The sequence below is a fragment of the Helianthus annuus genome, chromosome 15 (assembly GCF_002127325.2).
Source record: "Helianthus annuus cultivar XRQ/B chromosome 15, HanXRQr2.0-SUNRISE, whole genome shotgun sequence".
Taxonomy (NCBI): Eukaryota; Viridiplantae; Streptophyta; class Magnoliopsida; order Asterales; family Asteraceae; genus Helianthus; species Helianthus annuus.
The window spans coordinates 93567372-93579761 of NC_035447.2; the positions used below are offsets into that span (position 1 = coordinate 93567372).

General features: G+C 44.3%; 1 protein-coding gene across 1 annotated transcript; it reads right to left on the bottom strand.

Moving 5' to 3' along the window:
* Positions 1–253: 253 nt before the first annotated feature.
* On the bottom strand, positions 254–589 carry LOC110913895 (extensin-1-like). The gene has a single exon (XM_022158713.1). The coding sequence runs from the start codon at positions 587–589 to the stop codon at positions 254–256; it is 336 nt and encodes a 111-aa protein (XP_022014405.1).
* Between the last annotated feature and the right edge of the window lie 11801 nt (positions 590–12390).

Genomic DNA, 12390 nt, shown 5'->3' on the forward strand with positions numbered 1-12390 from the left:
TATAAATTTCAAGAGAAATTCCATTAAAATACTAAACAATTACAGAAAGTGCCCTAAACGGGTCTTTGAAATAAACAAATTGTCCACGCAGGGACTAAAGAAAAGAAACAAGTCCACGCAGAGACTGATACTGAAATGAAATGTCCACGCAGGGACTTAATTGAAATTACACTACAAAAGAAAATAAAATTTTATACTTCTTATTTCCCTTGATGAAGTTTACAAGACCCTTAAGGAATTTATGGGCCTTTCTTTATCGTTCCTCTGCTTTTTGCTCAACCTCGTCCAACCTTTGTAAAATTTCCTGGGTTTGCGAATGTTGAGGTGGGGGTTGAGGTTGATGCTGATAAGGAGGGTACTGATACCCTTGCACGGGATACCCAGTTGGGTATGCTGGAGGAAATGGCGAGGGATAAAGAGCATTAAAGTGAGCTGCCTCAAGATATGGATCCTGGGCAGGTATTGGGTTATACCCAGACGAACCTGGGTAAGTAGGTATTGGGTTCTCATAACCCATTGGCGGTGGCGGTGGTGCAAAAGTAACTGGCGGTGGATCAATTTCCGGTACCGCGTGAGAAGGTCCACCCATTTGTGGATCTTCAGGGATTTGAGGGTAAGTGCTTGAAGCTTGTGGGGAACTGAATCACGGTCCCCCTCACACGGACATCCGTGCATTCCCCCTCTGCCTTGGTGGCTCAGGAGGTAGTTGTGGTGGTTGTTGAGGTGGTTCCTCAATTGGCAATGGCGGTGGAGTTACCTCCTGGAAGTGCGGTTCCTCCATTGGAGGTTGTGGTGGAGAGTTATGAAAAGAAGGGGTAAATTCCCACTTGTAGCTGTTCCACCTTTCGGCCCATGAATCGGGGCCTTGATATGGCAATCCTGCATAAGAAGAACCGCTGGAAATACTGATGGGATGCGTAGGCATCCCAGTCGGTGGCATTGCTGGATCCGGATCACTATCCACATCCATGTCATGCGAGAAATTATCTTCAGGGCCTAACGGGTTATAACCTTGTGGTTCATTGATATAATCATTTGGGTTAAATTGACCTGGTGAATAAGAATGGTGAGAATCAGAATGGTGGAATGAGTGTGAGTGCAGCGAATGTTGCGAGTGATGTGAGTGGTGAGAATGGTGAGAATGGTACGAATGTTGGGGCTCGTCTTGAATAGGCGGCCCAAAGGAAGGGTGAAATGATGTTGAAGAACCTAGTGAAACTGAGTGTCTCGTAGGCTCGAAAAAGTGTCTCCAATTATTTCGTGAATCGGAGCTGCTAAATGACGCTGATGGCGTGCGTCTGTGTGAGGGTCCAGCATGGCTAGATGGTCCTCCCCTCATAGGACCTTTTCCTTTTCCTCTGACACGTGGCGGCATTTTTTTTATAAAACCTGTCAAAACAAGAAATCAACATATAAACGACAAAAGGAAAGTTAAGAATAAATCCAAGGTCATTTGCCTAGACTCGGAAGTCTAAGGAATGTGCTATTGTGTCATTGAGATTAAACAAAAAAGGCTAGTGTTTAATTCACTCAATGTTGGCTCTGATACCAACCTGTCACACCCCGATATTTCCACATATTACCGGTGGGCCCGGTGGGGAGTATCATGACGTAGTTGATATCATCATAGATAACTAACACAATATTATAGCAAAGCGGAAGGCTTGGTAGATAATTACTATTACAAACCATAATGTTAGGATCTGAGTTTGGATTGATTGTGATTTATGTTTGAATTAAGATGAATTGATGAATGAGTTGTGCAGCGGAAATTAAATGGAAGCAAACTTTTCACAATCAAATAGAAGAAATGCTTTCAAACATACATTTTCAACAAAGAATCAAATGCTTAAATTTATTTCAAACCTTGATTACAATTGCATGTATGCTTTGCAAACCCCCCCTCAGCCCGAGCTCAGTATTTGTTCGTGCAGGAAGAAGATGGTGAAAGAGCTAAACAGAACAGTACAGAGCACTGTTCTATTTATAGGCACTAGCAAACCACTGAGCATCTAAGCTGACGTCACCATGAAAGTGACATCTAACCTCCTAACAAACTCTTAACAACTGACCTATACAAACACTGCTATGCTAACTACTGATGTTACAATTCATTACATAATGTAAACATAAACAGCTGCTGCATCCTTCCACTGCTGTGAACCCAGCAGTACTTGTCATGATCAGCAGTGCTTGAAACAAGGCAGTAGATTGAGCAGCAGAGCTTTAGTTCTTCAACAGTCTTTGACTTGATTAGCAGTTGTAGGTCAGCAGTTTGCATGATCAGTGGATAGGAGCTCAGCAGATGTTGAAACCACTTTCAAGGGGAGAGATTTGCATGCATAACATCTGCTTATTCTGGATCCATTGCTCTGATCCAGTTTTGGCTTTTATTATCTGTTCCTTTGGTACGGTTCAATCCCAACAATCTCCCCCTGGAACAGATAATGCCAAAACTCTCCATTATTAAAAGATCTTTATTGCCTCATCAGCAGTTCCCTTATTTGCCCTTTGAGTTGTAATTCAAAGGTTAAGGCGTTCGTGTCATCATCATCCCTGCTAAGTGGAAGATCAAGGAGATCCTGCAAATCTTCAATACTCTGGCCAAGAGCTTGTTCCCTTGTTAATTTCTTCACTTCTCCAATAGACTTGAACACAGTCAGTACGTGGGTCTGTTTATCAGTTTTCCACTTTAGTACTTTTGAGCCTGGTGGGTTTCTTGGGAGATTTTTATTAGATGAGGTATTTGGTGATGCTGGCCTATTCATGACTGGCTGAGCAGTACTTGCAGATTGTTCCAATTCAGGATCTTCTTTCATCATTAACCTAATGCCCTCTTTTACAAGGTTATTACCAGCAATTAGATCTTGAACTGTTTCAGCACCCAACTGGTTTTGTCTCCTTCTTTTGTAGATGGCAGCACCAGCATGAGCAGTGGTTCTTTTGGCTTGCAGCTTTGGTGGTCTTTTTGAGACCTCTGCTTTGGAGTAGTCAGGCTTTTGTGGAGCTGTTGGATCTTTCTTCCTAAGTTCCTCCTACCTTTTATAGGTGGCCCTGACCCTAGTTTCTCCCCACTTTGACACAGAATTCTTTGACCCATAATCAGCTGTTACCAGCTCCTCTTTCATTCTCTTCAACTCTAAGGCCTTGTCAGCTTCAAATTGTTTGAATTTTTCAGGAGGAGTCTGTTTGACCTTATTTTTGATCATTTCATGAATCCTGGCTTCTTCTTTTTCAAGCTCAAGAATGGTCCAGTTTTTGTACATGTGTTTCTCCCCCTTGTATTTCTTGTAGGTCATGATGTTTTCAATGTAGTCTTTTCTCAAGGACTCATCTGCCCTTTCAGAGATTTGCTGACATACATTTTTGGCGAGTTGCTCCATAGATCTGACCTGTGTGAGTAGAAACTGATAGTTTTGCTGAAATTCTCTATCAGATTTTGTTAGTGCATGCATCTGTTGACTTCGTCTTGTATCGAGTCTTACGTTGATATGTATAGATTAGGGCACGTTTTACAAGAAAACTGAAGAATGTATGTATTTAGATAGGGATTTCGCTTATATGGACCTAGGGGTTTCGCTTATTAGGACATGTTAGGGTTTTGCTCATGTGGACATGTACCTTGGAGCGAAATCCCATGCACTATATAAAGGTGCTTATAAGCGAAATCATGTAATAGTTGTGCAATTCCATACCGAGGTGCTGCCGGTGTGAGATTTGGATGTAATCTGTCAGATATCAATACAAAAAGGTGTTAAAAGTGATTTGCTAGTTGTTTCTAAGTCAGATACTTGTTTTCCGCACCTGTATCTGATCAAAACTGTGACACTCGAGGTTTTTCCGAACGATCACCTTGTAATATTTTGTGTGTATATATATATTATTAAATGGAAACGTGACTTTTACATGATATGTGTGTTGAATGTACGTATTAAATATAAATATACGTGAGTCGAGACCATGACTCGCAACCGGGCGGTTGCGAGTGGGCCTTTGGGCCGTAACCGGTTTGAGCCGTAACCGGCTTGGGCCGAAACCCATGGCTTATGTTGGACCCCTTGTATATATATATCCCACCTTTCCCCCACTTCTTCCATTTTACACACACAAACACTCCTCAAACTCTCTCAACTAGAAACCCTCAACAACACACCCCAATCCCTTCCTATTTTCGGTTCAAGCAAAGATCCCGGACAAGAAACTCGGTCAAGACCATCACTCGGACATTCCATCTTCTCGGGTCTCTTTTCTTTGTTTTCGGCTCCTCCTTTCATAACCGGTTAGTACTATCTTGTGTGTTATCTTTTGAGTATAAGATTTATGTGGGTTGAATGAACTAGAAAATGTTTGGTTAGTAGTATTTTGCATGATTTTTAGGAGGATTTGTGAAGTTTGGTCATATGTGAAAACCCTCATATAACATGTTTAAAGATGGCTAAAGTATAGTGATTTAGGAATGATTATGCCAACCAAAACTATGTTCAAGATTATAAAATGTATGTTTTCTTGTTTGTGCATCATGATCTTGTTAAAAATATGTGATTTTTGGCTCATAAATGTGTGTTTATGTTAACATGAAAACCCTAGAAAACTATGAACATAAGAAGAACTTGTTTGAATATGGTTTGAAGGTTTTAAAATGGCAAAGTTTGATCTATCTTTACTAGTATTCAGATTTGGCAAAGTGTTAGTGAAACCTTATTGGTAGTTTCCTAAAATGGGCCTGAATTCTTGGTACTATGTGGACTGTCAAACCTGCATCATCACGTGTATATGAAAGTGACAGATTACGACTCGCAACGACGGCATTACGACTCGCAACCACAGCATTCCGACTCGAAACCACACCGTTGCGACTCGCAACCAAAGCATGATAAGTCGAAACCACGTGATTGCGACTCGAGACTACGTCGGTTGCGACTCGCAACCACAGCATGATGACTCGAGACCACGGTTACGACTCGCAACCATAACGTGACAAGCCGCAACCACCTGGTTGCGACTCGAGACCAGCTGGTTGCGAGTGGGCTGTTCATTTTGGTTACTGGGCCCATATGTGTTTAACTTGGACTATCTGTTGACTGGATTATGTGTTGCTGTTGATTGCTTAATTACTTAGGCCGGCCCAGTAACCCACTGTTTACTTATACGCTTGATACGTGTTAGTTACGTGCCTATATGTGTTTTACGTGAATGCTTGTACACCGAACCTGACCTATACCGGTAACCATGTTAGGACGTGGTGACCAACGTGATTGACAAGTAACCCAAACCTACCGAGCAACCCAAGGTGAGTTCACAACTTAAAAGCATGCGTCCCGGTGGGTTGGGACACGAGACTAACAACCCTATCCTCTGGTAAAAGGGGATACCATTTACATACCTTCCCTAGTTATTGGGAACAAAACTTACTTTTCCTTCCCGGGTATTGGGAAACCTTTTGGTTAATTACTGTTTATACGGATTGCAACTAACGGCACTAAACGAAACTCTATCACTCAAGTCCCTACTACAAATACCGATTAGTCGCCGGGTTAGGCGAGCGGGTTATTAGTTGATAGCGCTATTTAGGTGTTTACCAGCCTCACACCGTGCCCTGGTTTGGGACGGTCGTGAACTAATGTACTCAGAAATCTGTCAATGATGATAGAACATTGACATCGGGGCATCCTGCGGATACGCAACGGTTACCTAGTGTTCGGTATTGGAAAAAAAAAAAAAACAGTTTAGTCGCTAACTTTTGGGGTAGCTCCCCAGGGCATGTATAAACGGATAAATTAACCGGTGAAACAAAGTTTTTAGTAATTAAAACTGGACAACTAGTGAACTCACTCAGCATTATTGTTGACCCCTTACTGCATGCTTTGCAGGTAACCAGTGACGAAGGAGCTTGCAGCTTGGGGACGTGTAGTGTCTGTTCACCCTTGTGTTGGGTGTTACCTTATTTCGAATCATGAACTTTGTCTAAAACTACCTTACTTATGCTTCCGCTACTTAATACTGTTTTGGAACTTAAAACTTTAAACTCTGAACTTAATAATTGCTAAGCTTATGAATAGTAAGTATTACTTTTGTTATCAACTTAAGTATTCGGTATAATTGGTGGCTGGATCCTGGTCAGTCACGCCCTCGAAGCGGGTGCTATCCGCAGGTGGATTTTGGGGGTGTGACAGATTGGTATCAGAGCCATTGGTTATAGTGAACTTGGTTTTAAAAAGGGAAAAATCTTTTTGGAGAAAACCAGACTATAACCCGTGACTCGCGACGACACTACACTCCAAGTGCAAGGCTCGACACATTTGACCTCATAGCTCGGACCAGTGTTTACTTGTTTGCTTTATGTTTCCTGTTATACGTACTAGTGTGCCTAAAAACTAGATAGATACACCTCTCTCTTCTATCTCATTCTCGCTACACTACGGCATCACACTCATACTGTGTTTTCTGGTTATGAAGACAATGAGTGGACGCGGAAGAGGAAACATTAACATGACGCAGGCTCAGTTCACTAACCTGCTCAACACCGTGGCTGCAGCTTTCGCAGCTCACCCTATAGGTAAGCTCGTTGTTTTAGGATGTATAGATCCTACCGCCACATCGACTTTTCGCCTCTAAACCTATACGCTTCGCTTCTCACGAACAGGTCAGCATGCACCCGCGCAACCACCAGTGTGTACTTTCAAAACTTTCATGGATTGCAAGCCTCTCCCTTTCAACGGCACTGAGGGTGCCATAGGTCTTCTGCATTGGATTGAGAAAATTGAAGCTGTTTTTGCTGTTTGCGAGTGTCCCCCTGCGAACTGGGTGAAGTTTGCTACTGCTACGCTTGAAGGAAGCGCGCTTTCTTGGTGGAAGGCGCAGATTCAGATGTTTGGGTTGGAAACTGCAAATGCTACTGCGTGGGAGGATTTCAAGGATATGATTAAGGATGAATACTGTCATCGGGATGACATCCACAAGCTTGAGAATGAGTACTATGAGCTCAAGATGGTTGGGTCGGAAATTGAAACATACACCAAGCTGTCAAACGACTATGCTGCTCTTTGCCCAAACATGTCACGACCAATGTACCGAAGGATTGAACTGTACATCAAGGGTTTGGCTCCAGAAATTCGAAGCCATGTAACTTCAGCCAACCACACTACCATTCAGCCGATCGTTCGACTTGCTCACAAACTTACTGATCAGGCTGTAGAGGAGGGCAGGTTGCCCAAAAGGATCAGTGCTACTGTCGGAACTTCTAGTGACAGCAAGCGTAAGTGGGAAGGAAGTCAAAGCAAGGATGCTAACCCCACTCAGGCCCCAGCACAGCAAAGGAAAACTGAAAACAACAAAGGCACTCAGCAACAGGGTGGCTACCGGGGAAGCTACCCTAAGTGCAACAAGTGTAACAAGCACCACAATGGGGCATGTAACAAGGGCCAGTGTCAGCGATGCCACAAGATGGGGCACGACGCCAAGGATTGTCGAAGTCAGTTCCCAGCTAGACAGAGTCAGCAACAACCCCAACAGCATCAGCAGCAGGGAAACAACAGGGCATGTTTTAAGTGTGGAGCTGAGGGGCACTTTAAGAAGGATTGCCCTGAACTGAATCAGAACCGCAACAACAATCAGGGAGCTGGGAACAACAATCAGAACAACAATGCTGGGAATGGTGCTAGAGGAAGAGCTTTCGTGATTGGAGCTGGTGAAGCAAGGAATGACCCCAATGTCGTGGCGGGTAAGTTCCTACTCGATGATCGTTATGTTTCTGTGTTATTTGATTCCGGTGCCGATGCTAGTTATGTATCCCTACGTATTAGTAAGAAGCTTAAGCGTCCGCTTTCGTTACTAAGTTCTCCTCACCTCGTCGAGTTAGCTAATGGTAGAAACATCGAGGCCTCACATGTTGTCAAGGGCTGCAAGCTAGAGTTGTCTGGTCAGACGTTTAGTATCGACCTTTTCCCTGTTACTCTTGGAAGCTTCGACGTCGTTATTGGTATGGATTGGTTATCCAAGCATCGAGCAGAGATCCTCTGTCAAGAGAAAGCAGTTCGTATTCCTCGCCGTTCTGGCAAACCCCTCATTGTACAAGGTGGCAAAGGTGGAGAAATCTCCGGCGTTATTTCTTTCTTGAAAGCCCAGAAGTGTCTACGAAAAGGGCACACCGCTATCTTAGCACTTGTTACCAACACGCAGGAAAAGGAAAAGAGGATTGAAGACTTTCCAGTAGTGCGCGACTACCCCGAAGTATTTCCTGAGGAATTACCTGGACTCCCTCCACATCGTCAGGTCGAATTCCAAATCGAGCTAGCTCCCGGAGCAGCGCCTATAGCTCGTGCACCTTATCGACTAGCCCCCGCAGAATTGAAGGAACTCTCTACTCAACTACAGGAGCTATTGGATAAAGGGTTTATCCGTCCTAGTTCATCACCCTGGGGAGCACCGGTACTCTTTGTTAAGAAGAAGGATGGCACATTCCGAATGTGTATTGACTATCGTGAGTTGAACAAGGTCACCATCAAGAATCGTTACCCTCTCCCGCGAATCGACGATTTGTTTGATCAACTGCAAGGATCGAGCTACTATTCTAAGATTGACTTGCGATCAGGCTACCATCAGTTAAGGGTCCGTAATGAAGATATTTCCAAAACCGCATTCAGAACTCGTTATGGTCATTATGAATTCCTCGTTATGCCCTTCGGAATGACCAACGCCCCTGCAGTGTTCATGGATCTCATGAACCGGGTATGCAAACCCTACCTCGACAAATTTGTGATCGTGTTTATAGACGACATCTTGATCTACTCGAAAAGTCAGGAAGAGCATGAACAGCACCTACGCCTTATCCTCGAACTCCTTCACAATGAGCAACTGTATGCCAAGTTCTCGAAATGCGACTTCTGGCTTCGAGAAGTCCATTTCCTTGGGCACGTGGTTAACAAGGACGGAATCCACGTCGACCCAGCTAAGATCGACTCTATAAAGAATTGGCCTACCCCTAAGACTCCGACCGAAGTTCGCCAATTCTTAGGACTAGCGGGATACTATCGAAGATTTATCATGGGATTTTCAAAGATCGCTCAGCCTCTCACGGCTCTTACTCAGAAGGGTATGGTTTATAAGTGGGGTGAAGCTCAGGAAACCGCGTTTCAGAAACTAAAGGATAACCTCTGTAGTGCTCCTATTCTCTCGTTGCCTGAAGGCACTGACGACTTCGTAGTTTACTGCGATGCATCTATTCATGGGCTCGGTTGCGTGTTGATGCAACGCGAGAAAGTTATTGCCTATGCATCCCGACAACTCAAGACACACGAAAGGAACTACACAACGCATGACTTGGAACTAGGAGCAGTGATATTTGCGCTTAAGATATGGAGACATTACCTGTACGGTACCAAGTGCACCATTTACACCGATCACAGGAGTCTCGAGCATATCTTCAAGCAGAAGGAGTTAAACATGCGACAACGTAGATGGGTCGAACTCTTGAACGATTACGAATGCGCCATCAAGTACCATCCGGGCAAGGCCAATGTTGTGGCAGACGCCCTCAGCCGAAAAGACACTGTACCAAAGCGCGTGCGAGCATTGCAACTTACCATCCAGTCTAGTCTCCCTACCCAGATTCGAAATGCTCAGATTGAAGCTCTGAAACCGGAAAACATCAGGGCTGAGTCCCTGCGAGGATCGAGACAACAACTAGAACAGAAAGAAGACGGCGCCTACTATGTGGCAGGGCGCATTTGGGTCCCACTTTACGGAGATCTACGAGAGCTTGTGATGGACGAAGCCCATAAGTCCCGTTATTCAGTACATCCTGGTGCAGATAAGATGTACCACGACTTAAGGACCACTTACTGGTGGCCTGGCATGAAAGCCCACATAGCAGCCTACGTTGGCAAATGTTTGACCTGCGCAAGAGTCAAGATCGAGTATCAGAAACCAGCAGGCCTACTACAGCAACCCGAAATCCCGAAATGGAAATGGGAACAGATTTCCATGGATTTTGTTACAGGGCTACCTAGATCCCAACGCGGGAATGATACTATCTGGGTGATAGTAGATCGTTTGACTAAGTCTGCACACTTTTTGGCCATTAAGGAAACAGACAAGTTTTCTACCTTAGCAGAAATCTATTTAAAGGAAGTAGTCTCCAGGCACGGGGTGCCAACTTCTATTATTTCCGACCGAGACGCCCGTTTTACTTCCGAATTGTGGCAAGCTATGCACAAATCCTTTGGCTCACGTTTGGACATGAGCACCGCTTACCACCCGCAAACGGATGGGCAGTCTGAACGCACCATCCAAACCCTGGAAGACATGCTTAGAGCATGTGTGATCGATTTTGGCAAGAACTGGGAGAAGCATCTACCGTTGGTGGAATTCTCCTACAACAACAGCTACCACACTAGCATTCAGGCGGCACCTTTTGAGGCATTATACGGTCGTAAATGCCGATCACCTCTCTGCTGGGCGGAAGTTGGTGATAGTCAACTCACAGGCCCGGAACTAGTGGTAGATACAACGGAAAAGATTTCCCAGAACAGGCAACGCATGGCGGCAGCTCGTGACCGTCAGAAAAGCTACGCTGACAAGCGTAGAAAACCGTTAGAATTCCAGGTCGGGGACCGGGTTCTACTTAAGGTCTCACCCTGGAAGGGTGTGGTCCGTTTCGGTAAACGGGGCAAGCTGAATCCACGGTATGTTGGACCATTCGAAATTACCGAGAAAATCGGTAAGGTTGCTTATAGATTGAACCTGCCTGCAGAACTGAGTGCAGTGCACAACGTCTTTCACGTATCTAACCTGAAGAAGTGTTTGTCGGATGAAACACTTGTAATTCCTTTTAAGGAACTGACGATTGATGAACAGCTACACTTTACTGAGGAACCGATTGAGATCACGGATCGAGAAATCAAAACCCTCAAACGTAGCCAGATACCCCTTGTACGAGTTCGTTGGAACTCACGGCGCGGCCCAGAGTTTACCTGGGAGCGGGAGGACCAGATGAAGTCCAAGTATCCCCAGTTATTCCCAAACGAAAACCCCAGCACTGAAGCTACAACCGAATTTCGGGACGAAATTCCAAACTAACGGGGGGATGATGTGACACCCCGTTGAAACACGCTAGCTTGGCAGTGGCTGCTTCAACTTTCGGGACGAAAGTTCTTAAAACTTGGGGATAATGTGACACTCGAGGTTTTTCCGAACGATCACCTTGTAATATTTTGTGTGTATATATATATTATTAAATGGAAACGTGACTTTTACATGATATGTGTGTTGAATGTACGTATTAAATATAAATATACGTGAGTCGAGACCATGACTCGCAACCGGGCGGTTGCGAGTGGGCCTTTGGGCCGTAACCGGTTTGAGCCGTAACCGGCTTGGGCCGAAACCCATGGCTTATGTTGGACCCCTTGTATATATATATCCCACCTTTCCCCCACTTCTTCCATTTTACACACACAAACACTCCTCAAACTCTCTCAACTAGAAACCCTCAACAACACACCCCAATCCCTTCCTATTTTCGGTTCAAGCAAAGATCCCGGACAAGAAACTCGGTCAAGACCATCACTCGGACATTCCATCTTCTCGGGTCTCTTTTCTTTGTTTTCGGCTCCTCCTTTCATAACCGGTTAGTACTATCTTGTGTGTTATCTTTTGAGTATAAGATTTATGTGGGTTGAATGAACTAGAAAATGTTTGGTTAGTAGTATTTTGCATGATTTTTAGGAGGATTTGTGAAGTTTGGTCATATGTGAAAACCCTCATATAACATGTTTAAAGATGGCTAAAGTATAGTGATTTAGGAATGATTATGCCAACCAAAACTATGTTCAAGATTATAAAATGTATGTTTTCTTGTTTGTGCATCATGATCTTGTTAAAAATATGTGATTTTTGGCTCATAAATGTGTGTTTATGTTAACATGAAAACCCTAGAAAACTATGAACATAAGAAGAACTTGTTTGAATATGGTTTGAAGGTTTTAAAATGGCAAAGTTTGATCTATCTTTACTAGTATTCAGATTTGGCAAAGTGTTAGTGAAACCTTATTGGTAGTTTCCTAAAATGGGCCTGAATTCTTGGTACTATGTGGACTGTCAAACCTGCATCATCACGTGTATATGAAAGTGACAGATTACGACTCGCAACGACGGCATTACGACTCGCAACCACAGCATTCCGACTCGAAACCACACCGTTGCGACTCGCAACCAAAGCATGATAAGTCGAAACCACGTGATTGCGACTCGAGACTACGTCGGTTGCGACTCGCAACCACAGCATGATGACTCGAGACCACGGTTACGACTCGCAACCATAACGTGACAAGCCGCAACCACCTGGTTGCGACTCGAGACCAGCTGGTTGCGAGTGGGCTGTTCATTTTGGTT